Source organism: Ornithodoros turicata, chromosome 6 (genome assembly GCF_037126465.1).
Source record: "Ornithodoros turicata isolate Travis chromosome 6, ASM3712646v1, whole genome shotgun sequence".
Taxonomy (NCBI): Eukaryota; Metazoa; Arthropoda; class Arachnida; order Ixodida; family Argasidae; genus Ornithodoros; species Ornithodoros turicata.
Window position 1 is genome coordinate 3,332,812 of NC_088206.1, and position 15,292 is coordinate 3,348,103.

General features: G+C 44.3%; 1 protein-coding gene across 1 annotated transcript in view; it reads right to left on the reverse strand.

The window, feature by feature from the left end:
• Window positions 1–14,347, reverse strand: part of LOC135398828 (uncharacterized) — a 119,974-nt gene extending 105,627 nt beyond the window's left edge. The window contains exons 1-3 of the mRNA XM_064630332.1: window positions 14,020–14,347; window positions 7,212–7,496; window positions 5,667–6,680 (exon numbers count right to left, since the gene is read on the reverse strand). Of these exons, the coding sequence (XP_064486402.1) occupies window positions 5,997–6,680; window positions 7,212–7,496; window positions 14,020–14,214 (1,164 nt within the window). The 5' untranslated portion in view covers window positions 14,215–14,347 and the 3' untranslated portion in view covers window positions 5,667–5,996. The remainder of the gene's footprint in view (window positions 1–5,666; window positions 6,681–7,211; window positions 7,497–14,019) is intronic.
• Between the last annotated feature and the right edge of the window lie 945 nt (window positions 14,348–15,292).

Genomic DNA, 15,292 nt, shown 5'->3' on the forward strand with positions numbered 1-15,292 from the left:
AATGATGATGATGATTCGGGTTTTTATGGCGCATGAGCAACTAAGGCTATAATGCGCCAATACTGTGATATATGATCTCTTTACCAGTTAAAAGATAACGATCAATTTAAAACTGATATATACATAAAAAATTTATGTGAATTCAGATATCTCTTAGGTATCCAGTGTCCCTAAAAAACTTGTAAACTCTGCTAAAACTTACAAGCGGCTCATCGCCCAGCAAAAGGGCTGGGCTGAGCAGATAAGAAATAGTAACTGAAAAAAAAGTAATAAAAGTAAGCCTTTATGTAAAAGCTACTTCATATTAAGTAGGAGTAAAGCACGTAAGTAATGAAAAATAAATAAATTTAAGCGAGTAATTTGTAATAAGTAATTAATAGATAGATGTGAGTTCCTGCGTAAGCGCTGATAACTATACGTAAATGCATAACAAATAATTATTTACGCTTCGTGCGAAACGAATGATTTTAAACGCAGCGTCGCAAAATGGCTCCAACTTTCAATAGGTGTCCTTGCTTCAGTAGCCAATAGTTATACTAATAGCAATAATTCCAATGACGAGAAATAAACAGCGCCGGCTCGATTGAGCCGAGAAGGTTTCTGAGCTGGGAGTGACAGTGAGACAGGTTTTAAGCGAGCATTCTCGAGAGTATTGCTTGATCTATGGCTAAATCCGGCCCACCAGCGCTCTGCCCTCAAAGTTCTTCTGACATTTTTGAACACCGCAGGACTTCATTCCTTACTCTGAAGGGGCTCGTTATTTCATTAAACCTCATCGCCATCAGCAGTGGGGTACACTCTAAGAAAAAAAGGAGTACTTTTACTCCTTTTGGGGAGTAATTGCATTGCCACAAAAAATAGTCCCTTCCGGGAGTAAATGCACGGGAGTAAATGAATGTCACAGAGTGAAGACCGCATTTCACGCGTTGTCGAAAGAGTCCCAAGAGTCCCACAATTGGTGCGCATGCATGAAAACACTTTGAAGCAAACCATCAACCGTGACATATCGAGTGATATAAAATCTTGCGCCATACTAGGGCACAATTTGCGAAGAAAGATGCGCTAACTGTTTCTTACTCTGTGTGGCTGGAAAATTGCTACGTTGTCTGAGTTATACAGCCTTATGCCCTTCAAATTGACCAAGGGCACATATTTACGGTGACTGTTGCATTCAGGAGACCATTCGCGAAGTTTAGTGACAATTTGCAGTCCTGGGGAGTAAATGTCGGGACTAAATGTTGGGTTAGGGGAGTAAAATGGGGAGTAATTGCAGACTAGGGGAGTAGATGCGGCAATTACTCCCCGTTTTACTCCTTTTTTTTCTTAGAGTGTAGAGTATCGCCCTTGGCAATGAAACTCCCCCATTGACCATCATTAAATAAATTTGTGGTTCTTCTCGAGAGTTGTATAATATTAAAGCAGAACCCAACTACATGGGAAAATAAACGCAAGGAGCTAGAGCGGAAACAATGGGGGTTGCTCACAGAAAAAAAGGGGAAAAAAAAAAAAAACAGTCGTAAAAGCTCGAGGAATATGAAAGTAAATATCTATGTTTCAGTGGAACAAAATAACTCACTCTCTCCTTTGTGATAAATAATAAGAATTCGAGGTACGGGACACATCTATGGTTGCCTTACGCACAAGAACGAAGAACTCTAACGTTGCATTGTTCCGTTGTACTCTAACGAACTCCGACCAGTAATGTTTCAGAACTATAGCATCTCCATGAAGGTTATGGCACGTAGGCATCCTCTTAAAACTGAAAGAAGAGAAGCCCTCTCAATACTACTAATTATAGTCGCGCAGTAATAGCAACACCATTTGATTCGCCAACGGGAAACTGTAGAACACGCGTCCTAACACATATCAGCGCGAGTTAATAAATGCAAAATGAGCTCGAGCTACAACTGCTGCTACACACCTTATAAGTAGGGCCTGACTTTTTCGGGTTTTATTTTTGGCCAAATTCGGGGGGTAAATATCGGGTGATATTTTTCATTTGAAAATTCGGTTGTATTCGGGTTAAATCCTGTTACGGCATATTCTGTCGTCAGGAATTCGGATGTATTCGGGTGATTTTTTTTTGTTTAATAAAAATTTGTCTTAACATGGGACTAATGTTTAGCAATGTTATCAAACTTTATTTTAATGCACGCTTATGAGTGCCACGCGACCCGGATGTTTTCGGGTAGATTCGGGTTAAACCCGAATTTTACAGCTTTCGTTCGGGGGGTAAATATCGGGCGGATACGGGTTTAACCCTAAAAAGTCAGGCCCTACTTATAAGCTGATCACATTGAATACACTACCAGTCATATTTGTATCATAACTGCCTAAACAGCGATACACAGCATATTGAACTGTAAGAGACCCAACTGTCGTATGCGAAGAAGCCATTCGCTATTGCGAGCTAAAAGCAATCAGGGAATGCCGTCGACTTTTCGCGGGAAGCAATTTTTCACTGTCGTCGAACGAGAGATATTCCTGGCAGAGCTTACTGCGAAAATTCCCCGAATTTAATTGTCGAGCGCAACCGGTAGTACCTTACACTTCAAGTCTCGCTTCGGAAACTGGCGTTTTGTTGCAGTTTAGTAATACGTATAGTCCTGTTCAACTTAAGAAGGAAAAGAAATGTATATAGTCCGTCGGCTCTCAAAATATTACTGCGCCGCGGATAGGATGGCTCGACACAGAGGGGTCAACCTCCCTGCTCCGCCATATACAGTGAACCCTCGTTAATATGACCCCCGATAATCTGACATACGCGTTTTACGACCATACTGCTGGGGAACAATGCAGTCAAACCTCTGCAAATTCCCCCTGTTAATATGACAATTCCGCATTATGACCAAAATTTTCGGGAACGACCATGGTCATAATAACGAGGGTTCACTGTAATGTAATCCATCATACTCACCCAGCCTCCGTATTGGCTGTTAAGGGGGAATCACTTCTTCGCAAGACAATAGAGAAAGTTTGTTCGCACAGCGCTCAGAAACGGCGTAAAATATCGTCAAAATAGAAGTACTGGCGTGTTCTCCTTGCTTTGCCCTTGTCAATGACACCCATTTTGTAGAATTGCAGGACTATCCGTTGATTTATATTGAGCCCCCGAATTCGCAAATATTTTAGTGCGCGACACTCAATCGAGATGGCAGCACATGTTCGAGACGCACCAAACTTTAATTCATTAAAAATCAACGGCTCAACGTTGTCCTCTAAAAAATACGTCATTGACTAGAGAAAAGCTAGGAGAACACGCAGTACGAAATCTTATGATGATCGTTTAGAGCGTTCACCTGTCTTGTGCGAACGAAAATCGACCATAGATTTCTGAAAAAGTGATTCCGACTAAAATCGGGAGACGAGTTCAATTTCTCTGTTTTTTTTTTTCTACAAAGAAACAAACAAACTGAAATGTATGTATGTATGAGCTTGAGGTGGTGGTACACTCTAAATCTTTTCACACCTTTAAAGGTGTAATAGCGTGCATGGCGCACGCCTTTTTAGGTGTAATTTTGGTAACATCATAATGGAGCACAGTTTCGCACAAATTTTCTTTACTCGAGTGTTGTCTGTCCTCCAAAAATTCAGTCTTGCAACATCTCAACATTGTTCAACAGTATTGTAGACACTTGCGCGTGCTCGATTATCGATAGCGATGCATACATGCATTAGCTCGTACATACGATATCCAAGACATCATGAAAGCAAGATTTGCACTGACACTTCTTTAGTAATGCTTTCCGAATTTTGTTAAATATCATCCTGGAGATGCAATGTTACGCAACCAGATTGAATGTGCATAGCGCACACCTTTAAAGGTGTGAAAAAGTTTACAGTGTAGGACAGGACAGAAAATACAAGTAGGCAGGGCATGTATGCATTGCAATCAAGCAGCAAATAAAAAAAAAATCCCTGTACTGGGCTACTGGCCCACGAAGGAAGTCGTGGAAGCGGCCGGTTCACGTCGAGCTATTTTTCACCACTTAATTTTCACGGTACGCAAAATGGCGCAGGGACCGTTAGTACAACAACAACAATAAATGACGGAGAAGTGATGATGACATCGGACGTTTAGCCTTGGTAGCTAGCGTTAGTAGCCACCAATAGAACCTTGGAATAGCGATATAATGCGGCTTTCAATCAACGTAGATATGTAAAGGAATCAATAAAAATCAATTCTTATTTATGGGGGCGAAATCTCGCGTACGACGTCGTAGATCGAATACTTCGCAATCAATCTTTCGCTGAAACGGTCTATGGAAGCATGTATGCCCGAATAAGCGCTGCACAGTTTTATGTATCTAATAAAGCTGCAGCACATTCGTATACGAATATGAGAAACAAGGCCGTAGAGGCCCATACAATGGATAGTTAACTTTCGCGGTACCATCAGATAAATGAATAACGAAAATATTGGGTTCGCAATATATTCGCTAACGTTCGCGCTTGTCCACTTTCTTTATATTCGGCAGTTGTGGCGCATACTTTTGAACATTGGCATTCACAGTACAGGCATAGGCATCGTATAGGGTTTATTCGCATGAAGTATCGGCAGGAGGGCGCCACTGTCGCCATAATTATATTTTCGCCATATTTTTCGCCATAATGCAGGTCCGTATAGGGTTTATTCACTGACGTCACCTCGCCGCCATACTGTATAGGTCCCTCGAAGTTATATGTTCCCGCATTCGTTCGCTGCCGTATGCTTTTTGGATGACTATTAACGTCGAAAGCATGGAAATTACTTGGATATGCTACAAATCACACAGCGCAATAACTTTGAAACACCAAATATATACGGTGAGTGCGATATGGGTGACGTCTTGGATGGGACCTACAATATGGCGGCCGATGGCAGCACATGTACCTGTTAGCGACAGTGGCGGTCTCCTATACGGATGACGTCATGTGTATAAACCCCATAGGTTGTCTGTCCATGCCTTCGCGCGCTTCGCATTCACAGTGCATTTGGTGTTTCAGAGTTACTGTAGTGTGTGAATATCATTTGTACCACAATCCAAGTAATTTCCATGTTTTAAACGTTAGGTCCTCTAAAAAGCACGTGGCAATCAACGAAAACCGGAACCAAAGTTCGAGGAACAGTACATCATGGCGGCAATTTCGCCTTTTCGAAGCCATGCAGGGCCCTCTGGAGGGATGACGTCAATGAATAAACTCTATTATCCCATATTAGCGCAAGTAAGCATATATTCTCCCGTCATCGCACATACTCTGCAAAGTGGGCATACACAATTTTGGGAAAAGGCAACGTATTCGCCAATATTCAAGCAAGATGGCATATATTTGCCAGTCGTCGCACATCAGTATTCTACACCATAAGCATAGCATAGGAAACTTACTCGCCAATATCCGCGCAAGTTCGCACATATTCACCCATTGTCGCACATCCCTGGAACGTATAGGCATACTCAATATAGGAAAACGCAACGTGTATTGGACAATATTCACGCAAGTTCGCACATATTCTTCAACGTCGCACACACGATAGAACATTCGAACAGAAGTATTCGCACATGTATTTGCCACTTGTCGCACATACACTATAGGCACAATGCTAGACAAGATATGGATATATTTACACATCCTCTGTCCGAGCACATATACGAGACGCAATCACCAACCCATGAATGCATACTCACCCTTAAGAAGAAGCCAACGAAGAACACTTCCACGCCGTGTAGATATTCAGCGAGTAGGAGACGATACACCGTTACATTTCTTGCCCTCATACGTATTTGCTGCGGCGGTACACCAAAAAACAGAAACACACACGCACACTTCGCACAACACATACAGCGCCGTAGGAACATCACTATTTTTTTCTCTCCCTTCAGCGACGGACGACAACCAACACTGCGATTATTTTTTTTTGTTGCGAGCCAACCATTCCCATAGAGGAGCGGCATGGAGACGACGACACACATGTTTTTGTTAGCAACGTAAAAACAGCCTGTGTAGGGGACGATATCCTAGCTTACAAACTCCTCAACTGTCCTGCCGTTCAACCCTCTGCTGCAGCCATCGCTCGTGGCGGCCGACTGCCTTAGTAGCGGAAACCTTTTGGGACCGTCCCGCCGATGGGGAAAGAGGAAGTCAGGGGGACTACACCGTCCCAGGAGAGGCACAACCTGGTCCTCAGACGAATGTGGACCCGGAAAGCGGGCCGTTCGCAGGTCCCTTATGACGTCGACCTCGTCATCTGAGTCCGAGAGTCCATCGCTTTCAATCGACGCGAACAGTCTTTGTGCGATGTTGAATGGCCTCGGTGGGCCGCACAGCTCTAACTGCACGGAGGCTAGGGAGTCCGGAGTTTCACAGCCGTCGGGGTCTTGAATTTGAAGGTCGGCAGGCGAGGGTAAGAAGTGGTCCTCGTAGCGTGGGCTCAACAGGAACTGTGTCGTGCAGGTCGACGTGGAGGACAGGGAGGCGCGGTACGGTGGGTTGTAGGTACGGGAACAACAACGGGATGAAGTGGAAGGAAGCGGGTTATTGGTGGTGGTGGTGGTGGTGGTGGTGGAGGGGTTGTTGGGATGGGGAATAATGAGAGACCGTGGAGGTTCGGAAGGGTCTGCGGCGGCGACGTTGTTGTCGGCGGTTGTCCAGACGGAGGGCACGGTGAGGTAGGGCGTCTTGGCCAGCACCGGGATGAGTACCTGCGCGCCAACATTGGGTGAGGGGATGGTCACAAAGTCTACCGTTTGAAACAAAGTTTGAACAGCCCATTATATTGACCCACACGTGACCCTCATCGACAGAATCTTAATCCTATGCCAGCGTATCTGAGAAGGCTCGGGCTCAACGATTCAACGCCAAATAAGCTGCACCAATTAATATGATCGTGCTCGGCATTAACGTGCCATAAATGTTAAGACGCATTATATAGGCTTAGAGAGATTAACACGGAACGACATAAGACCATTACGGTTTTTACAGGATTTTGACACCTCATAATTTAATAAGCGCATGGAAACGACACGCTATATTGCGTTGGCTGACAGAAGACTGAGACACATCGTTGACGCGCAAAAAGTGAGCTTCCTGTGCGTGGGCAATCACAAGATGAGCACAGTCGCGAACCAATCAATCCTTTATCCTCGAAGAAAGGTCATAAAAATGGCATTTAATTGGACAGCTCGGATTCGTGGAGCCGCGCATCTTGAAGAGTCGAGAAAGGTGGATATTACCTCCGCGGCGGAGGGCCTCTTCTCGTCGACAGGCACAACGCGGTGAGGCCTGTCCTTGACCTCGAAGGTGAGCACACACGCGGCCACGATGAAAATCCCTCCGAGACCCATAATGGCGGGTCCCACGAGGGAAAGATTATGAAGATGATACTCGGTGTTTGGATCCACTTGGAGCACCGTGACGTTATGGCGCTGCACAGGCGACGTGGCCAAGTCCTCGGCAAAGAATCCCACCACGCACATGACGGTGCCGACGATTATCAGGAAGATGCCCCCCGAGAGCGCCTGCGAACACGTTTACACGGAATATAAGCACGACATACAGTCAACCCTCGATTTATGAACACCCTCGGTTCCCCGAAAAATCGTTCATAAATCGGGGGATTCATAAATTGAAAATTAACACCCTCGGTTCCCCGAAAAATCGTTCATAAATCGGGGGATTCATAAATTGAAAATTAACACCCTCGGTTCCCCGAAAAATTGTTCATAAATCGGGGGATTCATAAATTGAAAATTAACACCCTCGGTTCCCCGAAAAATCGTTCATAAATCGGGGGATTCATAAATTGAAAATTAACACCCTCGGTTCCCCGAAAAATCGTTCATAAATCGGGGGATTCATAAATTGAAAATTAACACCCTCGGTTCCCCGAAAAATCGTTCATAAATCGGGGGATTCATAAATTGAAAATTAACACCCTCGGTTCCCCGAAAAATCGTTCATAAATCGGGGGATTCATAAATTGAAAATTAACACCCTCGGTTCCCCGAAAAATCGTTCATAAATCGGGGGATTCATAAATTGAAAATTAACACCCTCGGTTCCCCGAAAAATCGTTCATAGATCGGGGGATTCATAAATTGAAAATTAACACCCTCGGTTCCCCGAAAAATCGTTCATAAATCGGGGGATTCATAAATTGAAAATTCCGTTAAGTGAGTACCGTCGAGCAAATGGAACAGTGTTTCCGAGTTGATATTGTGTTTATAATGCAATATATTGTGTAATTTTGCTTTGGACCATGCCTTCTGCTGTATCAGTCTCACAAAACACAGATGTTAGCGCATTCACACTCTGTTTATTATGCAATACTGTATAGTTTAATTTTGCTTTGGACCATGCCTTCCTCTTTGTCAATTGAGGTCAGGAACACTTCTGCAAAAACCCGTTTGTTGTTCGTATTTCGAGGGGTTAAGAACCGAGGGTGCAATACCTCAAACGTTTTTTCTGTTCAGGCGTCATTAATAAGACCACGAATAATCCCTTTGAAGGTTTTTGTTGGCCTCGGAACGATCCGTTCATAAATTGAGGGCAAAAATGCTGGGCAACTCCTAGTTGGTTCCCAGAAATTCCATTCATTATTCGAATATCGAGGTTCATAAAACGAGCGAAAAATGCATGTAAAAAGTTTCGTTCCTCGTGCTAGTGTTCACAAAACGAGGGAATTCATAAATCGAAGGTTCATAAATCGAGGGTTGACTGTATGTCATCGCAACACTGTGTTACCAACGCAGAGAGGCTGACGCTGGTGTCGTATGTACCAGTTAGCGAATGCCGTTTTTTTTTTTTTTTTTTTTTTTTCACTTCGGAAGCAGAGCGCGGCAAACTGCGAAGTACACGTCCACTCGTCGTTCATTGGTTAGTCTCTGCACTGGCTGAACGACACTGATCTTATACATGATGTAAAACCCTGAGACTAGGGAACACGAAGGGACAGACACAAACACGAAGTCTCAAAAAGTCTCTCTTTTTGTGTCTGTCCCTTCGTGTTCCCTAGTCTCGGGGTTTTACATCATGAATCATCTTCACCAGCTCGCTTGCTTCCTAGGCATTTTTTCACTGATCTTATTGCTACGGAGAATACTCTTCTCGTGGATCATCCGCAGCCCGCAGGACGACTTCGCGACACGATCGTTCATTTCATTTCATTTCATTTATTTTACCTGAAACCTCCCTGTTGGACATTACAACAGGGAGGGGCATAGACGACAATAGGATGCGTTGAACAATGGTTAGTGCGGGACATGAATATAAATATTCTTGCTATATAAGGTTTGCCAAAGCAGATTCAAACTCGTCACGTGCGCTTAAGGATACTATTTCGTAGGACATTCTGTTCCAGTCTTTTGCGGTATTAGGAATGAAAGAAGTGAGACACGATTATGGACGACGAAAACGTGTACCGGCTCTCAGCGGATGGTCAGTATATGAGGACGTACAAAAACAGCGTCGGTGAAAGAATAGGAATGTTTGTGGTAATAAATTTTACGAAAAAGCATTAGGATAAAGCATTTTATATATATATAAAAAAAGGTTACTCTTTAGATTTGTCCGTCGTGACATTTTTCGTGTTCGGAACCCATTCTTCCCCAAATTATTTTTTGTTTGTACAATTTCCCCCCATTTATTTCGTCTATATAACTATTAGGCGACATTGTCCACAGTGCTGCGACAAATTGATGCGATATGCCTACACCATCACGTTATTCAACTACCCCATATAAATAAAATATCTACAGTGCTAACAGTGCTGCAACCTCCGTGCCATCCGTGAGCATTTTTGTGTCTCACTACCTTACAAGGAGAAAATGAAAAGATCCTCATGGCGTCCGCCCGAAGGATCGCGGCATGATATTTCCTCATGTCATATCCCTTCAACTGTTGACATCCGACGCTAGTCGCTGGAAAATTCGGGAAGAGTCGACTGGATCGCTCGTGACGAGGATGAATACTTGATCGGCCGCTGATAGCGCCTGCTTGAACATTAATGAGGTGGCATCAAAATGCATCGTTCGATCCCGGAAGCTGTAGAAATCGGTTCGCTCTGAATCACGACCAGAAGATACGTCAACAATTATCCACTCCACTCCACTCCATGTTTTCCAGATATGCGAAGCCATTGTTGCTTGGTCTACCAGGATATTAGCTGTCTACCAGACCAGCTAATATTCCTTTAATTCCTCATCCTACCGTGAGGTCTGCCAAAAATTTCTGCTTCCGAAGTAGTGTACAAACCTGCTTTGTCTACAGTCTCTACTCTCTCATTATTATTTCAAAATATACTCTCAAAAACACCTGCTTCGACTGTCAGAGGAAGTCCAGTGACGTCACATAATCTCAAGGTTCGACGGATTATCCTAAATTGATTCGAAATATCTCTATGTATCTTAGTGTTAATACTATATAAACAGATACCACTTCGTCAACTCGCTGCCGAGTGACAGGAGTGACCGAGTGACTAGAGACATATCAGTGTTGTCATCAAGTCGCCTGAGACTCTAGAGACAGACTGGAAGTCCACTCATGTGTATAGTCTCCTCCTAACATATCCAGAGTACCACGGAGTTAATACATGAGTATGTCTGTTGCCATCAAGTAGGAGAAGCACCCGGAAAGGTTGATTGGTTTTTTAAAGAAAAAAAATTGAGATGTTAGTCTCGAGCCACTCGGGACTGCCTGGAAAGGTTAGTTGTATATCGTTGTATATATCGTTGTTAGTTGTATATACCCTTTTTACTAAGGTGGCCCTCTATCTAACATACCGGATAACCAGGCAGCAACCCATTGAGCCAACAACTTCATTTTGCATAGAATATTTATTTCACTTTATTTTATGATGCTGATTGGGGAGTTTCGTCGCCGGATCAGCCTATTGCCATCAAGAGTGCGTATTTCCATCAAGTAAGGGTGTGTTGTCATCAAATAACACACACACACACACACACACACACACACACACACACAATGGCATAAAAATTAGGAACCCGCATGTTTTGTCGTTAGATAAGGAACTGTACGTATTGTTCCCAAGTACAGGAACTACCTATGGGTATTTCCTCTTTACAAGAACAGGCATACTAGTTTGCATAACAGATACAGCAACTCGTCCCAACGGGGGATTGCTCTTTGCCATCAAGTGCGACTACCTATGGGTAAGTGCGAAATGTATACAGAAAATGTATTCACGTGTGATCGAACGACTGATGATATCTACAACGCACAATGGAATGTCCCTAACGTAACGTAAACGCTGAGTATATTGAAATACACAGAACCCAGCGAGTTATTACGAACTGAACAAACTACACGGTTCAGAGACCAGAACGCAAGAAGGGCATGCTGTGCTAGTACATCTCAAAAGGTGTAAGAAAGTGCGTCTTTGGCGTGTACGCATTTTAGGGTACGGTGAAAAACATTAACTCTCAAATAGGCGTGTATGGCCATCAAGTAGAACTACGTACTACATTTGGAGGTAGACACCTTTACACAGACAGGAGCTCTATTTTACATGCCGAATTACCGGCGCTATATAACACGATCGGCAAACGTTGTACGGTTGGTTGACCGATTAGTGTAGGCACTACAAAAGTGTTCCCATCTTCCTGTATAAGTCCACTTATGAGATTGGAAAATTTTATTCCGGCTTTCTCTCTATATATATATCTATATATATATTTTTTTTTTTTTCTGATGTGATGCACATGCGTTTCACAGATACTTACAAGCGGTTACACTTATTCTTCAGTTGTATCGTCCAATGTATTGACATCAGTCAAGGCCAGTGGAAGGCCAGCCATGTAACTTGGTCTAACCTTCCAAAAAGTGCACACATATGTGTGCGTCGTCATCAACCGAGCCGCCATTTCGAATTATTGTCAGTAGGTAACACCAATGCGCTAATGTGCTGGGTGACCACACATTAGTAACATTTTTTCCACTGTGACCTTGAAGTTATTTAACGCGAAATGGTCTTGATCGTACAGTTATACGAACTGTAAAATAATTTTATACTCTTCCGTTTCTTCCATCAGCACCACAATGACATGTGTTGTCATCAAGTAGGAAACTACCACCACCAAAGTGGAAGACTAGCCACTGGGACTGGGAAGTGCTACACCAAAATGTGTATTTGTTTGTGGGGAAACATTTATTCCGAGAATGACTGTATTGTCATCAACCGCACCACAATTTGTATTGTCGTCGCGTAGAAGAACGTGTGTTAGTTGTCTCGCAACGTAAAGTCACGAATGTCAACAACGTGTGTGTATTGTCATCAACGGATGGATAGCAACGCTCCCACGTATAGGGAGAGTTGTTGATTAGAGAAACTGCAGTACACTCTCTACGAGTTCCCCCACTCTTTAGCACGTGTATTATCATTCACTGTATGGGCTGTGTAGCGCCTAGCCGAGAATACCTTCGTGCACGTTATAATTCGGTGCATCACGAGATGCCATACATCTTATGTACGGCAAGATACAACCGTACAGCCTCGCAGCATTCTAGGTAGAGGCGTACCGTTGCTTAAGAGGTAACTTCTTTGTGACACAGATGCCCTCAAGTTGTCTGAATGGGAACGGCAGTCCCGTGCGATATTTGGCCGCGTCAGGATTGTAGCGAAACCTTAGACTCGTGGTCGACACTTACAAGAGGAACGTCTGATTCAACCAATGCCTGATAAATCGAGAATAGACTTAGACATCGACTTATAGACTTAGACATCATAGACTTAGAAATCGAGAATAGAATAGACTCGCGTGGAACTGAGGCCTCGATCGACACAGGGAACACACCAAAGAACATGCAAGAAAGCATTCCAAGATACACGACACATCCCATAGGCAAGGGTGGGCGTCTTTCTCCCATTTTTATACACAGAGTTCGGGCAGGTTGTTTGGCATTCCGTCCTGTAAGGCAGATTTTTACGGGATTTACGTGTTCACTCGATCGTATGAATGTTTGCTTACTGCAAGTAAATTCTTGTTGTGAAGCAACAGAGATATTCACACGTCTGGCACAAAACGCATTCCGAACCTGGACCGTCTGTTGTTGACATAGAGACGTACTAATTATTACCTAATTAACGCGATAACTCTTTCCAATATTGGAAGCTACTCTGCGAGGCTTGTAGCATGCACCGTTCTATTCTATCCTTTTTCTGAAGGTATAAAGTTCATATTGCAGCAATCGTTGAAACTTAATTCACCTGCCCGCTCCTGCTTGTGAGGGACTTGTACGCTCATGAAACAATCTTTTCCATAATCGCTATATAGGTTCAAGTAATATGTACGAATTTTGTCGCTATTTCCTTTCGAACGAGAAACACACGAATACTATGCATAGAGGAGGAAGAAAACGTTTTTCTCGGGAAAAAAATGGAAAATACGTGCGCTGCACCGAAACCTCTCGCTTATTCTAGAAATCGTTCCTGACGTGAATAACATTCTGTACGGGAGAACGTGTACGACATCGGAAGACGTCGTACCATTGCATAGTGACATCTACGTGACGACAAAAAACGACAGAACGAGGAAACCCGAGACAGGGAGCAAAATAGGAACACAGCACAACACGTTTGTGAACGTATCCGGTTCATTTTTTTTTTCTTCCTATCTTAGATTTTTCTCGTTTTGCAGTGTACCAACTCGCCCGCACCTTATAGCACTTTTGCCGACAAAGACGGCATCCACAATAGTGGTCTAAAGTAGGGTGAACATTGACAATATCTTCTTCGAAATTAACTTCGAAACTTCGAAATTAACCAAACTTAGAGAGAAAAAGAAATTTCTACAGGGAGTGTGCTCATGGCACATTTTCTTTCATGTTCAGAACATGCTAGTGGATGCTTCCAGGTGTACCTGACAAACGGGGTGCTCCTATATAGGGAGGGCCATGTGAACACGACTTTTGAGCGTACTTCAATCTCCTCCTCTGTAACACTCAGGAAGAGCACAAAGGATCTCCACTTTTCTAGACACAGCACGGCACAGCACAGCACGTAACAGATGTAGTGGTGTGTAATACCTTGCATGCCTCCCAGATACAACGCAGCGACACGCGGCCCGGCTCGGCTTCCTTGGCCTCCGTGGCCGTTGTAGTGCTTGGCTGCTGACCCGGGACGAGGTTGACGTGCGACGGGGCGCGACCGCGGGCCGGTGGGGCCCCTCGCCCCGTGTTCTGTTGGCGTAGCTGGCGCCCGATGACCGCCGCGCTATTCATCCCGGGATTCCAGCGGCAACGTCGTAGGACGGCGGCGTCACAGCGGCAGCGCCGCCACAACGCCCACTGGCACCGGCCGTCCACACGCGCAGCACCTCGTATTTATAGGGCTCGTCGACGCTGGGCTCAGCTACCGCCGCCATGGCGAGGAGGGATGCCGGACACACGCTCTGCGCATGCGCTCCCGAAAACGGTGGATGCTGCTGAGCGGTGCTCTCCTCCCCAAGGCGCATGCGTTGAAAATAGGGATGGAGTAGCTGTTGTCCCCTCGGTCGGCTGCTGCGGCTGCTGCTCGCAAGGGCACTGGATGTTAGAGGGTATGGAGAATTCTTTCAATAGGGTTTTTCTCAATGGGAAGGAAGTTGGTTGTGCTAGGTCACGGAGTCTAAAATTTTACGAGTATATAGTCCAGGAGAAGGTAGTAAACGTTTTTAGGGGATGCTTTTGCTCTAAACAGCGAGTATAAAAAAAGCATTGGGTTGGTAATTTTCGACGTTATCCGTCAGTTCTGTTCCAGTATTCCCGTCCATTGCTCCCATAGTAATCATCATCATCATCACTGGCCCAGCTGCGCCTCTCAAATTGAACCTCGAGCATATTTGTATTTTTCATTCTGCTCTGCGTGATTCTACCCTGGAATTTTTGTATCACGCGGCATCTTCGTTATTATAATCGTCTGTCTCGCATATTATCTCTGAAATTTTTTAGTGCCAATACCGCAAACTGCAAACGAGAGGAGAAAAAAGAAAAACATTTCATTCATTGGTAAAATGTCCACAAGATGGCTGCCATGCTCTTCCTACACGCATTCGGCTCACTCTCTTCTTTCATCCATTCTCTCGCCATTGAAGGCTCGCGGAGGCTCAAGTGGTGCGCTACGCGACGGGGATGGACCCCAGCGCGGCGTCGCGTCCAGGGATATTTGCCTTTTTTTTTTTTTCTCCATCTACCGTTCGATATGGGAACTGGAAGTAGAAAAGGAGAAATATCTTCTCCTTTCACGTGCGGCATGTCCTATGAGTGGCCTGCTTGAGTAGCTTGCGCTTGCGTTGGGCGTGTTTACTTTGCGCTTATTTAG